This window comes from Vitis vinifera, chromosome 2 (assembly GCF_030704535.1).
Source record: "Vitis vinifera cultivar Pinot Noir 40024 chromosome 2, ASM3070453v1".
NCBI classification, from domain to species: domain Eukaryota; kingdom Viridiplantae; phylum Streptophyta; class Magnoliopsida; order Vitales; family Vitaceae; genus Vitis; species Vitis vinifera.
The window spans coordinates 14,309,254-14,329,792 of NC_081806.1; the positions used below are offsets into that span (position 1 = coordinate 14,309,254).

The following is a 20,539-nucleotide window of genomic DNA, read 5'->3' on the forward strand; positions in this document are numbered from 1 at the left end:
CTAAAATTTGTTATATTTGGATATTGGTTTTTTATACATTCAAATTTCCCAAACCTATTATAAACCCAAACAAACCCATTTTAGACCTGTATATGCAATTAAGCAATTAAACCAAGTTCAATATATTACAATCAATTATTCCAAGCTAGTTAAAAACTTATATATCAATATAAGTCATTAAATAAAAAAAAACATAATATAACAAAAAAAAAACCAAACAAACAAAAAAAAAGAGATTCAAATTTAGTTTCACATTCTAACATAATATAACAAATCAACCAACCAAACATCACATAATAGTCATAGAAAGCAAAAAAAGTTAGGAGAATCTATCATATAAATAAGTAGCATAATCTTCAAAAAAGTTAAGAGAATCTATCATATAAAGATGTAGCAAAATATTCAAATTTCTACTGCTTTTGCTGAAATTGTTGCATCATTTGCATCATCTATTCTTGAATTTGTGCTTGCATTTGTGATTGCATTTTTCTTTGCATTTCCATCATTTTTTCTTCAAACTCTTTTTTCACTTCTTCTCGTGTCTTCCTTTGAACTTCTATCAACTTCTCTTCAAATGTTTCTTTCACATTTGAGAGTTCTTCAGTTGCAGTTGTAAACTTTTGTTTTGCAGCTATTAGCATCTCTTGGGCGTTTTCAAGTTGTGTTGAAAGAATAACTCTTGATCGCCATCTACTAGTAGAACCAAAGACTGAGGTAGGAGTAGGACCAAATCCATACCCTTGAACACGACCATGCCTCTCTGGACCCATGACTTGAGTATATATCTCATCTACATATGTAGATGCTACAAATGTAGATGCTATAGATGTAGATGATACAAATGTAGATGATACAGATGTAGATGCTCCAGATGATGCAGAAGTAGAAGAAGATGTCCCCTCAAGTTGGGATAGTAATTGCTGAAATTGATCCTGGAATTATAAAAAAAAAAATTATTAGACTTTTAAAATAATTTAGTATGAGGCTATGATTGAAATACAAGTATATAAAATTTATTTACTTCATTACCATAATCTCCTTAAAATGATCATCAACAAGCATCCCATATTTTCTTGTGTGTGTTAGGGCAAACATCTCAATTCTATTGGGGTCACTTCGATCCTCCTTCTTTTGTGCCTATTCTTATAAGTAAAACAATTGAGTTATTTATGATCAATTATTTATGTACAAACAAATCATATTAATAATAAATTTCCAACCTGTTCATATCGAATTTGAGCATAACTTTTTGATCCCGATATATGCTTTATCACTTGCTTTGCCCTATTTGCCTTGTTTTTTTTTCTGAGATATCCTACATCAATTAAAAAATATCAAGTCACCTATATAGGTAATAGAAACATAATAAAAGTTATATACATGAAGTATTAGGTTAGATATAACTAATAAATATCATTTTATGTGAATATGAGTATCATAAGATACATTATCAAGAAAAGATCATTATCTTTACCTTGGCCTCAAGTGTACCCCAAAAGTGGATGAGCCACCTCCAATCATCATCCGATAAGTGTGGAGGTCGATGGCACAATCTCTCCTCATCTGTGTTATAAGGGTTATAATACTTGGCCTTCATTTTATTTCTATAGCTTCTAAACAAATTTCTACAACATTGCAGAATGTAGCTCTTACATGTTTCTTCTAGTTCATATTTTTCCTGTATTGCATTAAAATGTCATGTATAAATAAGAGGTATCATTTTTAAACAATAACATTACAATTTAGATTGAATAATAACTAGCATATACCAATACTAAGGCCCAAATCTTTTCCTTCACATCTTCACTAACATGATTCCAATCTTGAACTTGGATACATTGTGTTGAGATCGCACCATTGTTCCCATATAGCTTGACAACCTTTCCCATTTTCCATCATAAACAACTTGCCCTCTAGTATTTAATCGTGTAGTTATTTTTTCCCCAGATTTCATACTAAGTAAATCTAAGTTATGTGTTGGGCCACGTGTCCTCTTTTTGCTAGAGAATGAACCTATTAAAAGTAATAATGAAATTAAAAGAAACATAATTTACTTATCTTATATAAAATTAAACATTAAAAACCTATCATTCAAGAAATTAAACATATGTAAACACATTTATCATATGTAAAGTTAAACATAATCTTCTTAATCATACCAACAATAGAAGGATCTGAAGAATCAGAAGAATCAGAACTACTAGGAGTAGTAGTTGCAGTAGGTTGTATGTCTAAGAGTTGTTGTAGATTGTCCAACTCATCTTCTGGAGACACTATTTGTACTCTTCTTCTTCGATGTGACATTTGCTACATAATAAAGTAAATTAGAAAAAGTAATACAAAATAAGTTACATAAATAATATGAAATAAATTACAATTTGTATATCTGGTAAGTATATATTTATGTACTTACCAGTATTATTAGCTACACATCATCTATATCATCATCATGAATGAATTTATTATCTCTTTCAACAATGTTTTCTTGTCGTGATAGTAGAAAATCCATTTGGATAGTTTCTCCTGCAATATCATTTCTATCCCAATTGATTAAATCATTCTTGACCAACTCATGCACATCACGTTGACTATGAAGTGTTATAAGTTGTTGATATGGCTCTGGATCATTAGTAGATACTTTTTTATTCATATCATAAACCCCTCGAGTTTGTATCTCTGCAATGGTGTTCCAATTTTCCTCATTTGAATTTTGAACATAGAAGACTTGTTTTGCTTGAGATGCAAGCACAAATGGTTCATCTATGCATATGGTATGTTCAAAATTCAAACACGTGAACCCATATTCATCCTTCTTCATTCCCCTTCCACTATTGATTACATCCCACCAATCACACTTGAATAAAAAAAACTCTATTTCCACCAAGGTAATGTAACTCAATTACATCAGTTAGCACACCATAGTAAGAAATATGACTAGGAATTGGGTTCTTATCTCTTGCACTTGCAAAGCTCGATACTTATGCGGTCTCAACAACTTCACTATTTTGAGTTTTTTTTTCCCTTTTCTCTTTCTCTTGTGTGAAATCTGAACCCATTAATGATGTATCCTCTATAACATGTAACTGATGTACTTGGTCCATGAGACAATGATAGTATGTGTTCAGAAATTGGACCTTCATGTCGCATTTGTATAATCTATAGATTCAAATATAAGATGTACATGTGTATTAGATAATAGAACAATTTATGTAGTGAATGAACTTACACATTCTTCAAACCAACTAATGAATTCTCTGGTGTGAATCAAATCTACATCTTGTGCACGAATACGAGGCTTAACCCTTATAGATTGCTTATGCTCTTTGATAAAAAATAAAAAATTAATTATAATGCTCACAAAGACCAAAATTAAATTTTTGTATGAGAATTAATATAAAGCTTTATTCAAATAAGTGTCTTACTCAATAAATGACGTCACTTCCTCACAATTAGTCAACACATATAAATGTGCTTGGGACCATTCTTTTGTGCTAAGAACACGAGATGTTGACTTTCCTATTGTACATCCCATGCATTTGAAAATGGTTAACCCTCCACCATTTGTTATGTTATTTTCAATGACATAATTTCTTTCTTCACGGTCATGCTTCATTTCAACATCATGAAAATATCTTGAACAAAAGGTTGTACATTCTTCTGCTATGTACCCTTCTACAATAGAACCTTCTGGACGACTCTTATTACGGACATAAGACTTTAATGTACGTAAATACCTGTTGATTACTACTCAAAAAGTGCTATTTTATAGCTCGTAATTAACTCTTTTAAACACTTTTGAGTAGTAATTATTACCTTTTAACCCAATTAACATATTAAGGACCTTTGCAATTATTTCTAATCAAAGTGTGTAAGTTTTGGTGTTTTTGTTAGTAATTTGATCACCAAAGCAATCCGAGATTGAGGAGAGTTCTTTGGAATCCATGGCAGAGTAATGGAAAGCTCAGAAACATGAAGAACCAAAGCTTTGAAGTCCTTTTCCATAAGCAAATCCGGAATGCAAGGAGGGGAAGCAAAGAGAAATCTAACATGAAGCATTCTTGATGACAGTCATGTCAGCCACTTTTGGAGCACTTCCTGGAGTTCAATTTATTCATGCTATATGTTGTTTCGAAGCTCAGGAAGTCAACAATCCAATGCTTCAAACAGTGCATGATTCGAAGTTGAAATGAAGGAGTTACATCCATTGGAAGCCGATCACTCCAAGTTGAAGGAAGATTTTTGCACGGCTGTGAAAATGTTATCCTTTTGCTGCGAAATTTCGTAGCCCTCTTGCTGTGGAATTTCTCCTGAAGCTTCCCGATATTTGCGATCGACATTTTGAGATTTTTTGCTTTAGATATTTGATGTCTAAATCCCCAAACTCTCCTTGTATCCCACCTATCATAGGATTCCTTAGTCTTTAAGTAAGAACAAAGGGATGAATATCCTCTTATATATAGTTTGTAATTTTCTTTATAAATATAATCATGATGTAATCGGCAAAAGGAAGAAATATATTTTACAGAGCACTTGCTCTGTTTTTCCTTCATATTTTTGTTTTCTCGTTAGTTTTCTTTCTAGTCAATCAAACTCTAAGGATTTTTCCTCAAAGGATGAGAGGCTAGGCTCTTCGTCTCTTGGATTGAAGAAAGCCGGGTAAGTTTCCTCATGCATAAATTGGAAGTTTTGTTGTTTTAGTTTTTAATGAAGAGAAAGTGTGATCCGTTAATGGTTTTTATCTTTTTAGTTAACTTAAAACGCCTTCAATTCACCTGGGTCAACACTTGGTAAGGCAAGTGATCTCCATCCATTGAGATGCACTAGTTTATCTCTCTTGTGAGCCTTTGGGAGGTGGTTTGAAGGTAGGATTTTCTAGAATAGCCAACACTTGGTAAGATTTTGGACTCTAAGGAGACATCCATTAGTTATCTCTTGCGAGCTTTTGATGGGTAATCCAAGGTTAAAGATCACCTTGAATGGCAAGTGCTAGGTGAGAGGCACAAGCCATTGCAAGATGCATCAGTGAGAGGGATTTAGTGTTTGAACCCATTAAGGGGAAGCATCTGTACCACACCGGTTAGAGAATTAACTATATGTTAATTCTCTAATGCGAGGAAAAGAAACAAGTGACTGGAACTCTCCTTTTTGTATGAGGAACCTGAGCCTAGTGATCTAAACTCCAAGAAACACTTTTCTTTGTAATTAAAATCAGTTACTATTATTTTTGGTTAGCTTAAAACCAATCCTTTTTCAAACATCTTTATGTTTTCTTTTAAAGCTAACCTTGAAATGAAAAGGCACCAATTCATCTTTGAATTAATATCAATTGTGAAGTGAAAACCCATCCCAGTGAACGACCCTAGAGCCACTATGCTATGCTAGCTAAGGCTATCCTAGTACATGGTGTAATAGGTTATAAATTTTGTTGATTACTCCCTTCTGAGGACCACAATCAAGGGACACCAGCTGGACACGAATCAAATGGTACCACTGTCAAGGACCATTGAGAGGACATGAATCAGCTGAGACACCAATTGGGAACGTATCACCTATCATTCCACAACATGATAGATTTGTTTCATGAACTATACGAAACCTAATATACATAAGATTAATTGAATGAGAACATACCACTCGATAGGATACATCCATCGATATTGCACTGGTCCAGCAACCTTTGCCTCACTTGCAAGATGAATAAGTAAATGCACCATAACATCAAAGAATGATGGAGGAAATATTCTTTCTAATTTGCAAAGTGTGACTATTATGTCATTCTCAAGGTGCTCTAATTGATCAATCTTTAACACTTTAGAACACAACTGTTTGAAGAAACTACATAGTTCAACTATAACAGCACAAACATTCTTATGTAGAACTCCTCGAATTGCAAGTGGAAGGAGTTGTTGCACGAGAACATGACAATCATGAGACTTCAACCCAAATATCTTTCTTTCATTCACTTGTACACACCGAGAGACGTTAAAAGCATAACCATCTGGAACCTTTACTTCTTTAAAAAATTTACAGAATTCTTTTTTTTTTTTTCATTTAAAGTTAGTGAATAGCATGTAGCAGACAATATAACCCTATTCCCTCTTTGTATGGGGTGAAGTTGATCTCTGATACCCATAGCTTGCAAGTCAAGATGACTATTGAAGTTATCCTTCGATTTACCATCGGTACTCAACAAAGTGCCAACTATACTATCACATATATTTTTTTCAATATGCATTACATCCAAATTGTGACGCAAAATGAGGGTTTTCTAATATGGAAATTGGAAAAAAATGCTTTTTTTTTTTTCCAATTGTACTCAAGTTCAACATGTTCTCTTTTTCTTTTTGCCGACATCTTATTTTTTTATGTCTTCCCTAAAGTAATATGTTTCATTCCATCTAATTGATGTAGAACATCTTCCCTAGACAATTGTTTAGGTGCTGCTCTATGCTCTTCATTTCCATCAAAGGACTTTTTATCACGTCGAAATCTATGATCAATTGGAAAAAATCGACGATGACCCATGTAATAGCATTTTCATCCGTTTTGTAATCGAAATGAAGAACAATCCTTATTACAAATAGGACGAGCAAATTTCCCTTTAGTACTCCAACCTGAAAGATTTGCATATGCAAGAAAATCATTGGTGGTCCATAATATAGTTGCACGCATACAAAAATTTTGTTTTGTTGAAGCATCATATGTTTGAACTCCAACGTCCCATAAGTCATTCAACTCATCTATCAATGGTTGTAAGTATATGTCAATGTCATTCCCAGGTGCAGTTGGACCAGGAATAAGTAGTGACAACATGAAGAATGTCTGTTTCATACACATCCAAGGTGGTAAGTTATATGGAATAAGAACCACAGGCCACATGTTGTATGAAATTGACAGATTCCCAAAGGGATTGAACCCATCACTTGCTAAACCGAGCCTAACATTTCGAGGTTCTAGTGCAAATGAAGGGTACACGTTATCAAAGTTTTTCCAAGCCAAAGAGTCCACTAGATGCCTTATCATCTCACCTTCCATGCGACCATCAACATGTCATTTCATGTGGGAAGCTGTCTTAGATGACAAATATAACCTTTGAAGTCTTGGTTTTAAGGGAAAATAAAGCAAGACCTTAGTAGGAATTTTCTTTTTCTTTGCTGAATTAGTGAACTCATCTGTAGAATGATCATCACTTGATTTCCATCTAGAGACACCACAAACAACACACTCATTTGCATTTGCATGCTCTTTTGAATACAACATGCAATCTGAGGGGCATGCATCAATCTTGATATAATGAAGGCCAAGGTCATGAAGTATTTTTTTTTTTTTTTTTTGCTTCATAATAGTTGCTTGGCAATGTCTCACCCTCAGGAAATGTCTCCTTCAACAATTCAAGCAACATTGTGAATGACTTATTACTCCATCCATTAAGACACTTCATATGAAATAATCTTATGATAAAAGACAACTTTGTGAATTTTTTACACCCTAGATATGGTTCCTGCTCTACTTCTCTTAACAAATTGTAAAATTTGTTTGCATCCTCATTTGGTTTTTCAAATTCCTCATGCACATGTGGACTTCTTTCAGATTCCTCATTTGGCATTGGCATTCCAAATGCATCATTTAACATTTCTTGCATCTCATCATGCATATCAGACTCATTAGTGCTAGTATTTGTAGGTTCGCAAAACTCATATTCCCCATGCATCAACCATCGCACATAATTTCTAGCTATCCCATTGTCCAACAAATGGTCATACATGATTTCTCGCTTCTGCATAAGACAATTATTGCAACGAATGCAAGGACATGGGAGCACTTCTTTTCCAGGTGCATTGCTAAAGGCAAAGTCTGAGAACTCCAAAACTCCTTTATGATATTCACTACTTACTCTTGACTTCTGCATCCAACTCTTATCTATTGCCATTTTTCTCGTATTTCCGCAAATTAAACCCTTTAGTCACATAACAATGAATCTTCATATCAACTTATAATGAATGTGATATGCTTTTTATCATCTCAAATTCCTATATTTGGTAGTGGTTCCTATCCCATTTGGAAATACATAATCCCTACGAATCAATCACTAACATGCTTAGTTTCATTTTGATAAAATTTCAGCAGCATTTCCCCATAGTTCTCCAAGTACACGAATTAGCTAAGGTATAAACATACTATTAGCTAGCTTAACTAAGCTGCTAACAATATGTCACCTTCTCCAAATATGCACCCAAAGAACAAGGGGAATCACTATCAAAACTTATCAATATGCTAAAGCATAGGTGTGTGATTTTATAGATATTATGTATTTCCAAACTGTCCAAACAGACAATTCAAGCATCATTTGCAGACAATTCTATCAATCATATACAAAACATATAGGTTGAAAACTTGAATATGACCACAATAAATAATCATATCCACAATTCTACAACTTATATGTTTTTAGTATATGATAAAAGAGACATTTGTCAAGCAAGGATACTTGAACGGGATTTCTAGGGTTTTCTAAAATGAAAATGAGTAAATGATAAAATTAATGACAAATAATATTAGAAAAGAAATAGATAAAAACACCCAATGAGACTAACACATTCAATAATTTATAGAAATGAATTACTAATATTTCTATTGCATAAAATCAACGAGGGTTAGTACACAGATAACAATAATAAAATATAAAATCATAGATAAGGCCTCATAATAGATGCAACATATGCACATCTTAAATCATGAAGTAACGAAAGGGTAAGGTATGAATAAGATGAAACAAAATACAATAAACATGCTTAAAAATTCAGAATTGGCTAACAAGTATACTCTCAAAAAAATTAGTCTAAATAAAATACCAAATGAGAAATTCTAATCCTAAGTGTGAACAAAATTAAAATTTGGACTTAAAATCCTAACTCTTTATTACACCCCAAGTAGTTTCAAGAATCAAGATTATATTTTGGTATTATTCTTTTTTTTTTTCAATAATTTTGATTTAAAATCAAATTGTGAAAAGTGTACAAAGTTATAAGTATTTTCAAATTTTCAATATACACAAACTTGTAAGTAATTGGAAATTTCATAATTTTCAAATTTGGGTACAAAACAAAATTCTTTTAAATATTCCTATTCTTTTTCTAGAATAGGTTTGATATTATTTAACAAAAATATAGAAAAGCTAATGTCCTAAACCTCTAAATTTGTTCATTATGAATTTATTTTTATATTAAATTTATTCTCATTAATTATTTATTATATATTATTATTTTATGTATAAATGTACATAAATAATTGAAATTAATAAATATAAAAAAATGAAATATTTTAAAAAATGAAATTAAAAAGATTTTATAAAGCTAACATATTTAAAAAAACAAAAAACAAAAAGAAGATAGAGATTATACAGGTGGGGAAAAATAAAAAAGGAAAAATAATGTGGTATGGTGATTGAAACGTGCTGAAGTTTTTATTTAAAGAAAAACAATAATAAAGATGACCTCATTTGTCTTATCAAAATAATAAAATAAAATAAAAAGGAATTTAAAATATTATTTACCTGTTTTTAATTCTCAAGTTTATTTTTTAATTCTAATTAATTTTATTATAGTATGTTTATCATATAAAAAGGAATTTAAATTTAAATTTACAATTAATTATAAAATATTTTCAATTTTCATAATTAAATATATAAAATTTTATTTAATGTTAATTTGAATACACTTCCTATTTTTTTGTTTATAAAATAAAAATAATAATAATAAATTTTATATAAAAAGTATAGCCCTATATACAAAAGTATAAATTTACCTTTCCTTATATCTTTAAAAATTATTACAAAAAATTTTGAAATTTGAGGTTGATAGATATACTTTTTTAAAACTATTACTTTTTTAATATAAACCTCTAAAAGTTCTTATAACTTATATAAAAAAATTATTATTATTTTCTATTTTTAAAATACAAAAAAATGGGCACTTAGTCATTTAATTTTTTGTTTAAATTTCATAATATTTATAATTTTAAAATACTTAAAATTTTAAATTCTTAAATATTTAAAATTAATTAAATTTATATAAGTTAAACAAGTAACAAATTGATTGAGTTATAAATGGGTCAATTTATAATGGGAAAACTTTCTTTCCATCAAGGGGCCTTTTGGACCTATCACCGAATAATTTGAATCATTCTTTAGATAAGGAATTAAACTTTTGATGGCAACACTTTAAAAAGAAAGGGATGATAGGTGGAAAATCTTATGGTATTAATCATGGAGTATTTAATTCTTATCCATTTCTTGAGGTCGTGATTGGACGAAAATGGAAGATATGAACATGTTTTCATGCATATTAAAATCTTCTATGACATTAAATAAGAAAACTATATTTCATTGTGTGTGAGAAAGAAAAGAAAAGAAAAAGAAAAAGAAAGTCATATGATATATGATGGCCCATTAGCATTGTCATTTAAGCCCATAAGTACTACCACATCTCAGATGGTATTTAGTTTGGCTATTCTTGATTTTCTTTTTATTATTTTTCTATTTTTGAAATTTAAAAATAATAATAATAATATTCAACCACCAAACGCATTCTAAGAAATTAATGTACATTAGAAATTAACTTAGAAATAGGTTTTCTTGTAGGTATTAAATGCATTATAATCCAACCAAGATAGTCATATTTGTTGAAAGGACGTGAGTTTATTCCCTCAAAGAAAAAGGAAAGCATATTAATTTGAGAATGGTGACCATTGTGCGATGTGATTATGTGAGGAGGCAATGGGCATTATAAGTAACATTCATGATGTAATAAGACAATGGGCTATTACTGCACTTTCCAAATATTGACACTCGCCAAGGCAGAGAGAGATAGAGGGGGAGTAAGGATGAAGAAAAACCCCATCACCACCATCTACCTGATACTACTTTTGTTCCACGCCCATCTCTCAATCTGCAATGGGTTGGTCTCCATCTCCGTTGTAGGCCTGAATTCAGTGAAAAATAATGAAATCAAAGCAATCCCCAAAAGGAATTGCGGGGGAGAGGTGGGGCAATGCTTGGGGGAGGAGATGGATTGGGAGTGGGAGAAAAGCAACAGGAGGGTTCTAGTGATGTAGAAGAAGTACATAAGCTATGAGACACTCAAAAATGATATAAACCGCTTATAGATGTGCTATGTAATCACCCTAAGATTGAACTTAACTGCGAGTATGGCCTCTATTGTTTATACTGCGCAGCTTAGGTATGGTGCTATGGTGCAAAAGTGATGGGATGATTTTGAATGAGCCATGACAAACCCACCCCTATTCAAAACTAAACCCCAATCTGAAAACCAAATCAACAAGAAATAATCAAAACCCCAAAATCCAATCCATCTAGAGTGGATTTCAGATTTTGTTTGCACTCTTCCTCAAATTCCTCACCCTCGTGAAATACCCCACCAAAACACAACCCAAAATTCAAACCCGAGCCCTAAAGGACCTCCCATAAAAATCCAATTCAGAAAGAAAATAACTCAATCAATGGAGCAGAAATTGGAACCTAAGAAAAAAAAAAGAGATTACCAGAAGCGAAAAGGGCAAAATCTCCATCGTCATGTACTCCAAATGTGGACTCTAGAGGGGCGCTCTCTCGCTGCCTCTCCTGCTATCTCCTTCTCTCTTCCAATTTTTAACTTAAATAGTAAGCCATTTTTTCCATTTATTTAACCTATTTCGTGATATAAGTTGTTGGGCATTCGTTTGATTCTCAAAAATAAAAAAAAAATGAATGGAATTGAGGGATATAATTTTATCATTTTATAATTTTCTCTTTTTAATAAAATATTCTATAAAAATTCCACCAAAAAATTGAAATAAAAATTAAAATTAAAATTAAGAAAAATAAATTTACCCATAAATGAACCTAATTTATCAATTACAACTAATCCTATATATCATGGACATTACCTATTATAATTTCACATAAATTTTGTTTAATTTTTTAATCAATGATATCATTTCACCCTTTCAACTTTCCATTTCAATAGAAATATCTTGGACTATTAATTATAAAATTTTTTACAACTTATATGATACTTTGTAGTGTGCTTTAAAAACAATTTTTTATTTTTAAAAATAAAAAATTATTTTTAAAAGTATATAATTAGAAATTATTTTTATAAATATTTAAAATCTAAAGAAAGATATTTGTTCCACATATTTTCATAAACTTATTTTTAAATTAAAAAATAAAAATAATTTTTAAAAATAAATTTCAGACATGCCTTTAAGGAAAATTCCAAACTATAATTTTTTTATTATTATAATTTTTTATTTTAATAAATAAATGTTGTTGGCAACGTTCAAAAAAGTAAGACCAAGACTGACCTTTCTTCACACTGAAGCATAAAATTAAAGATTAGAAAAAGATTAATTTAAATTTTATTCCTTTTGCAAACCTCAATAAAATTTAATATAATTTAGTGACTTAGAAAAAAAATACACTATTTTCCAAAAGAAAAATTATTATTATTATTATTTAAAAATCATAATTTTCTCCTGCTATCTCATTCTCTCTTCCAATTTTTAACTTAAAGAGTAAGCCATTTTTTCCATAAATTTTCTCCCATATTTTGATTATTTAACATGAGGGCATTTTTGTCCAAAACAAATATATTTAGGGTTAAAAAAAAGAATGGAATTGAGGGATATAATTTTATCATTTTAATAAAATATTCTATAAAAATTCCACCAAAAAATTGAAATAAAAATTAAAATTAAAATTAAGAAAAATAAATTTACCCATAAATGAACCTAATTTATCAATTACAACTAATCCTATATATCATGGACATTACCTATTATAATTTCACATAAATTTTGTTTAATTTTTTAATCAATGATATCATTTCACCCTTTCAACTTTCCATTTCAATAGAAATATCTTGGACTATTAATTATAAAATTTTTTACAACTTATATGATACTTTGTAGTGTGCTTTAAAAACAATTTTTTATTTTTAAAAATAAAAAATTATTTTTAAAAGTATATAATTAGAAATTATTTTTATAAATATTTAAAATCTAAAGAAAGATATTTGTTCCACATATTTTCATAAACTTATTTTTAAATTAAAAAATAAAAATAATTTTTAAAAATAAATTTCAGACATGCCTTTAAGGAAAATTCCAAACTATAATTTTTTTATTATTATAATTTTTTATTTTAATAAATAAATGTTGTTGGCAACGTTCAAAAAAGTAAGACCAAGACTGACCTTTCTTCACACTGAAGCATAAAATTAAAGATTAGAAAAAGATTAATTTAAATTTTATTCCTTTTGCAAACCTCAATAAAATTTAATATAATTTAGTGACTTAGAAAAAAAATACACTATTTTCCAAAAGAAAAATTATTATTATTATTATTTAAAAATCATAATTTTCTCCTGCTATCTCATTCTCTCTTCCAATTTTTAACTTAAAAAGTAAGCCATTTTTTCCATAAATTTTCTCCCATATTTTGATTATTTAACATGAGGGCATTTTTGTCCAAAACAAATATATTTAGGGTTAAAAAAATGAATGGAATTGAGGGATATAATTTTATCATTTTAATAAAATATTCTATAAAAATTCCACCAAAAAATTGAAATAAAAATTAAAATAAAAATTAAGAAAAATAAATTTGCCCATAAATAAACCTAATTTATCAATTACAACTAATCCTATATATCATGGACATTACGTATTATAATTTCACATAAATTTTGTTTAATTTTTTAATCAATGATATCATTTCACCCTTTCAACTTTCCATTTCAATAGAAATATCCTGAACTATGAATTATAAATTTTTTTACAACTTATATGATACTTTGTAGTGTGCTTTAAAAACAATTTTTTATTTTTAAAAATAAAAAATTATTTTTAAAAGTATATAATTAGAAATTATTTTTATAAATATTTAAAATCTAAAGAAAGATATTTGTTCCACATATTTTCATAAACTTATTTTTAAATTAAAAAATAAAAATAAATTTTAAAAATAAATTTCAGACATGCCTTTAAGGAAAATTCCTAACTATAATTTTTTTTATTATTATAATTTTTTATTTTAATAAATAAATGTTGTTGGCAACGTTCAAAAAAGTAAGACCAAGACTGACCTTTCTTCACACTGAAGCATAAAATTAAAGATTAGAAAAAGATTAATTTAAATTTTATTCCTTTTGCAAACCTCAATAAAATTTAATATAATTTAGTGACTTAGAAAAAAAATACACTATTTTCCAAAAGAAAAATTATTATTATTATTATTTAAAAATCATAATTTTCTCCTGCTATCTCATTCTCTCTTCCAATTTTTAACTTAAAAAGTAAGCCATTTTTTCCATAAATTTTCTCCCATATTTTGATTATTTAACATGAGGGCATTTTTGTCCAAAACAAATATATTTAGGGTTAAAAAAATGAATGGAATTGAGGGATATAATTTTATCATTTTAATAAAATATTCTATAAAAATTCCACCAAAAAATTGAAATAAAAATTAAAATAAAAATTAAGAAAAATAAATTTGCCCATAAATAAACCTAATTTATCAATTACAACTAATCCTATATATCATGGACATTACGTATTATAATTTCACATAAATTTTGTTTAATTTTTTAATCAATGATATCATTTCACCCTTTCAACTTTCCATTTCAATAGAAATATCCTGAACTATTAATTATAAATTTTTTTACAACTTATATGATACTTTGTAGTGTGCTTTAAAAACAATTTTTTATTTTTAAAAATAAAAAATTATTTTTAAAAGTATATAATTAGAAATTATTTTTATAAATATTTAAAATCTAAAGAAAGATATTTGTTCCACATATTTTCATAAACTTATTTTTAAATTAAAAAATAAAAATAAATTTTAAAAATAAATTTCAGACATGCCTTTAAGGAAAATTCCTAACTATAATTTTTTTTATTATTATAATTTTTTATTTTAATAAATAAATGTTGTTGGCAACGTTCAAAAAAGTAAGACCAAGACCGACCTTTCTTAACACTAAAGCATAAAATTAAAGATTAGAAAAAGATTAATTTAAATTTTATTCCTTTTGCAGACCTCAATAAAATTTAATATAATTTAGTGATTTAGAAAAAAAAATACACTATTTTCCAAAAAAAAAAATATTATTATTATTATTTAAAAATCATAATTTTCTCCTGTTATCTCATTCTCTCTTCCGATTTTTAACTTAAAAAGTAAGCCATTTTTTCCATAAATTTTCTCCCATATTTTGATTATTTAACATGAGGGCATTTTTGTCCAAAACAAATATATTTAGGGTTAAAAAAATGAATGGAATTGAGGGATATAATTTTATCATTTTAATAAAATATTCTATAAAAATTCCACCAAAAAATTGAAATAAAAATTAAAATAAAAATTAAGAAAAATAAATTTACCCATAAATAAACCTAATTTATCAATTACAACTAATCCTATATATCATGGACATTACCTATTATAATTTCACATAAATTTTGTTTAATTTTTTAATCAATGATATCATTTCACCCTTTCAACTTTCCATTTGAATAGAAATATCCTGAACTATTAATTATAAATTTTTTTACAACTTATATGATACTTTGTAGTGTGCTTTAAAAACAATTTTTTATTTTTAAAAATAAAAAATTATTTTTAAAAGTATATAATTAGAAATTATTTTTATAAATATTTAAAATCTAAAGAAAGATATTTGTTCCACATATTTTCATAAACTTATTTTTAAATTAAAAAATAAAAATAAATTTTAAAAATAAATTTCAGACATGCCTTTAAGGAAAATTCCTAACTATAATTTTTTTTATTATTATAATTTTTTATTTTAATAAATAAATGTTGTTGGCAACGTTCAAAAAAGTAAGACCAAGACCGACCTTTCTTAACACTAAAGCATAAAATTAAAGATTAGAAAAAGATTAATTTAAATTTTATTCCTTTTGCAGACCTCAATAAAATTTAATATAATTTAGTGATTTAGAAAAAAAAATACACTATTTTCCAAAAAAAAAAATATTATTATTATTATTTAAAAATCATAATTTTCTCCTGTTATCTCATTCTCTCTTCCGATTTTTAACTTAAAAAGTAAGCCATTTTTTCCATAAATTTTCTCCCATATTTTGATTATTTAACATGAGGGCATTTTTGTCCAAAACAAATATATTTAGGGTTAAAAAAATGAATGGAATTGAGGGATATAATTTTATCATTTTAATAAAATATTCTATAAAAATTCCACCAAAAAATTGAAATAAAAATTAAAATAAAAATTAAGAAAAATAAATTTACCCATAAATAAACCTAATTTATCAATTACAACTAATCCTATATATCATGGACATTACCTATTATAATTTCACATAAATTTTGTTTAATTTTTTAATCAATGATATCATTTCACCCTTTCAACTTTCCATTTGAATAGAAATATCCTGAACTATTAATTATAAATTTTTTTACAACTTATATGATACTTTGTAGTGTGCTTTAAAAACAATTTTTTATTTTTAAAAATAAAAAATTATTTTTAAAAGTATATAATTAGAAATTATTTTTATAAATATTTAAAATCTAAAGAAAGATATTTGTTCCACATATTTTCATAAACTTATTTTTAAATTAAAAAATAAAAATAAATTTTAAAAATAAATTTCAGACATGCCTTTAAGGAAAATTCCTAACTATAATTTTTTTTATTATTATAATTTTTTATTTTAATAAATAAATGTTGTTGGCAACGTTCAAAAAAGTAAGACCAAGACCGACCTTTCTTAACACTAAAGCATAAAATTAAAGATTAGAAAAAGATTAATTTAAATTTTATTCCTTTTGCAGACCTCAATAAAATTTAATATAATTTAGTGATTTAGAAAAAAAAATACACTATTTTCCAAAAAAAAAATATTATTATTATTATTTAAAAATCATAATTTTCTCCTGTTATCTCATTCTCTCTTCCGATTTTTAACTTAAAAAGTAAGCCATTTTTTCCATAAATTTTCTCCCATATTTTGATTATTTAACATGAGGGCATTTTTGTCCAAAACAAATATATTTAGGGTTAAAAAAATGAATGGAATTGAGGGATATAATTTTATCATTTTAATAAAATATTCTATAAAAATTCCACCAAAAAATTGAAATAAAAATTAAGAAAAATAAATTTACCCATAAATAAACCTAATTTATCAATTACAACTAATCCTATATATCATGGACATTACCTATTATAATTTCACATAAATTTTGTTTAATTTTTTAATCAATGATATCATTTCACCCTTTCAACTTTCCATTTGAATAGAAATATCCTGAACTATTAATTATAAATTTTTTTACAACTTATATGATACTTTGTAGTGTGCTTTAAAAACAATTTTTTATTTTTAAAAATAAAAAATTATTTTTAAAAGTATATAATTAGAAATTATTTTTATAAATATTTAAAATCTAAAGAAAGATATTTGTTCCACATATTTTCATAAACTTATTTTTAAATTAAAAAATAAAAATAAATTTTAAATATAAATTTCAGACATGCCTTTAAGGAAAATTCCTAACTATAATTTTTTTTATTATTATAATTTTTTATTTTAATAAATAAATGTTGTTGGCAACGTTCAAAAAAGTAAGACCAAGACCGACCTTTCTTAACACTAAAGCATAAAATTAAAGATTAGAAAAAGATTAATTTAAATTTTATTCCTTTTGCAGACCTCAATAAAATTTAATATAATTTAGTGATTTAGAAAAAAAAATACACTATTTTCCAAAAAAAAAAATATTATTATTATTATTTAAAAATCATAATTTTCTCCTGTTATCTCATTCTCTCTTCCGATTTTTAACTTAAAAAGTAAGCCATTTTTTCCATAAATTTTCTCCCATATTTTGATTATTTAACATGAGGGCATTTTTGTCCAAAACAAATATATTTAGGGTTAAAAAAATGAATGGAATTGAGGGATATAATTTTATCATTTTAATAAAATATTCTATAAAAATTCCACCAAAAAATTGAAATAAAAATTAAGAAAAATAAATTTACCCATAAATAAACCTAATTTATCAATTACAACTAATCCTATATATCATGGACATTACCTATTATAATTTCACATAAATTTTGTTTAATTTTTTAATCAATGATATCATTTCACCCTTTCAACTTTCCATTTGAATAGAAATATCCTGAACTATTAATTATAAATTTTTTTACAACTTATATGATACTTTGTAGTGTGCTTTAAAAACAATTTTTTATTTTTAAAAATAAAAAATTATTTTTAAAAGTATATAATTAGAAATTATTTTTATAAATATTTAAAATCTAAAGAAAGATATTTGTTCCACATATTTTCATAAACTTATTTTTAAATTAAAAAATAAAAATAAATTTTAAATATAAATTTCAGACATGCCTTTAAGGAAAATTCCTAACTATAATTTTTTTTATTATTATAATTTTTTATTTTAATAAATAAATGTTGTTGGCAACGTTCAAAAAAGTAAGACCAAGACCGACCTTTCTTAACACTAAAGCATAAAATTAAAGATTAGAAAAAGATTAATTTAAATTTTATTCCTTTTGCAGACCTCAATAAAATTTAATATAATTTAGTGATTTAGAAAAAAAAATACACTATTTTCCAAAAAAAAAAATATTATTATTATTATTTAAAAATCATAATTTTCTCCTGTTATCTCATTCTCTCTTCCGATTTTTAACTTAAAAAGTAAGCCATTTTTTCCATAAATTTTCTCCCATATTTTGATTATTTAACATGAGGGCATTTTTGTCCAAAACAAATATATTTAGGGTTAAAAAAATGAATGGAATTGAGGGATATAATTTTATCATTTTAATAAAATATTCTATAAAAATTCCACCAAAAAATTGAAATAAAAATTAAGAAAAATAAATTTACCCATAAATAAACCTAATTTATCAATTACAACTAATCCTATATATCATGGACATTACCTATTATAATTTCACATAAATTTTGTTTAATTTTTTAATCAATGATATCATTTCACCCTTTCAACTTTCCATTTGAATAGAAATATCCTGAACTATTAATTATAAATTTTTTTACAACTTATATGATACTTTGTAGTGTGCTTTAAAAACAATTTTTTATTTTTAAAAATAAAAAATTATTTTTAAAAGTATATAATTAGAAATTATTTTTATAAATATTTAAAATCTAAAGAAAGATATTTGTTCCACATATTTTCATAAACTTATTTTTAAATTAAAAAATAAAAATAAATTTTAAAAATAAATTTCAGACATGCCTTTAAGGAAAATTCCTAACTATAATTTTTTTTATTATTATAATTTTTTATTTTAATAAATAAATGTTGTTGGCAACGTTCAAAAAAGTAAGACCAAGACCGACCTTTCTTAACACTAAAGCATAAAATTAAAGATTAGAAAAAGATTAATTTAAATTTTATTCCTTTTGCAAACCTCAATAAAATTTAATATAATTTAGTGATTTAGAAAAAAAAAAATACACTATTTTCCAAAAAAAAATATTATTATTATTATTTAAAATCATAATTTTCTCCTGTTATCTCATTCTCTCTTCCGATTTTTAACTTAAAAAGTAAGCCATTTTTTCCATAAATTTTCTCCCATATTTTGATTATTTAACATGAGGGCATTTTTGTCCAAAACAAATATATTTAGTGTTAAAAAAATGAATGGAATTGAGGGATATAATTTTATCATTTTAATAAAATATTCTATAAAAATTCCACAAAAAAATTGAAATAAAAATTAAAATTAAAATTAAGAAAAATAAATTTACCCATAAATAAACCTAATTTATCAATTACAACTAATCCTATATATCATGGACATTACCTATTATAATTTCACATAAATTTTGTTTAATTTTTTAATCAATGATATCATTTCACCCTTTCAACTTTCCATTTCAATAGGAATATCCTAGACTATTAATTATAAAATTTTTTACAACTTATATGATACTTTGTAGTGTGATTTAAAAACATTTTTTTATTTTTAAAAATAAAAAATTATTTTTAAAAGTATATAATTAGAAATTATTTTTATAAATATTTAAAATCTAAAGAAAGATATTTGTTCCACATATTTCATACACTTATTTTTAAATTAAAAAATAAAAATAATTTTTAAAAATAAATTTCAGGCGCGCCTTTAAGGAAAATTCCAAACTATAATTTTTTTTATTATAATTTTTTATTTTAATAAATAAATGTTGTTGGCAACGTTAAAAAAAGTATGACCATGATCGACCTTTCTTAACGGTGAAGCATAAAATTAAAGATTAGAAAAAGATTAATTTAAATTTTATTCCTTTTACAAACCTCAATAAAATTTAATATAATTTAGTGATTTAAAAAAAAACACTATTTTCCAAAAAAAGTATTATTATTTAAAAATTAAACATCTTCAAATATATATTTTTAAAATTATGTATATAAAAAATA

At 26.0% G+C, this 20,539-nt stretch overlaps 1 protein-coding gene across 3 annotated transcripts; it reads right to left on the minus strand.

Moving 5' to 3' along the window:
- Positions 1-232: 232 nt before the first annotated feature.
- Positions 233-11,726, minus strand: LOC104882542 (uncharacterized). Of its 3 annotated transcripts, XR_788275.3 has the most exons (7): positions 11,560-11,726; positions 2,160-2,307; positions 1,770-2,013; positions 1,475-1,678; positions 1,221-1,315; positions 1,030-1,137; positions 233-932 (listed from the first exon to the last, which is right to left on the minus strand). XR_788275.3 is itself a non-coding variant. In XM_019225850.2 (5 exons), the coding sequence occupies exons 1-5, from the start codon at positions 11,590-11,592 to the stop codon at positions 450-452; spliced, it is 867 nt and encodes a 288-aa protein (XP_019081395.1). In that variant the 5' UTR covers positions 11,593-11,721; the 3' UTR covers positions 233-449. The 3 variants fall into 3 exon arrangements, 1 of the variants encoding a protein (XP_019081395.1); XR_002032069.2 differs by lacking the exon at positions 1,770-2,013 and having other exon boundaries at positions 11,560-11,723; XM_019225850.2 differs by lacking the exons at positions 1,475-1,678; positions 1,770-2,013 and having other exon boundaries at positions 11,560-11,721.
- Positions 11,727-20,539: the final 8,813 nt, after the last annotated feature.

Bases quoted from the DNA above. Each gene is read 5' to 3' on its own strand.
- LOC104882542 (XM_019225850.2), bottom strand. From the start codon at position 11,592: ATGACGATGGAGATTTTGCCCTTTTCGCTTCTG. The intron at 1,138-1,220 runs GTTGGAAATTTA...TTATAAGAATAG, and splicing joins CTCAAATTCGATATGAACAG to GCACAAAAGAAGGAGGATCG. The intron at 933-1,029 runs GTAATGAAGTAA...TTATAATTCCAG, and splicing joins ATCATTTTAAGGAGATTATG to GATCAATTTCAGCAATTACT.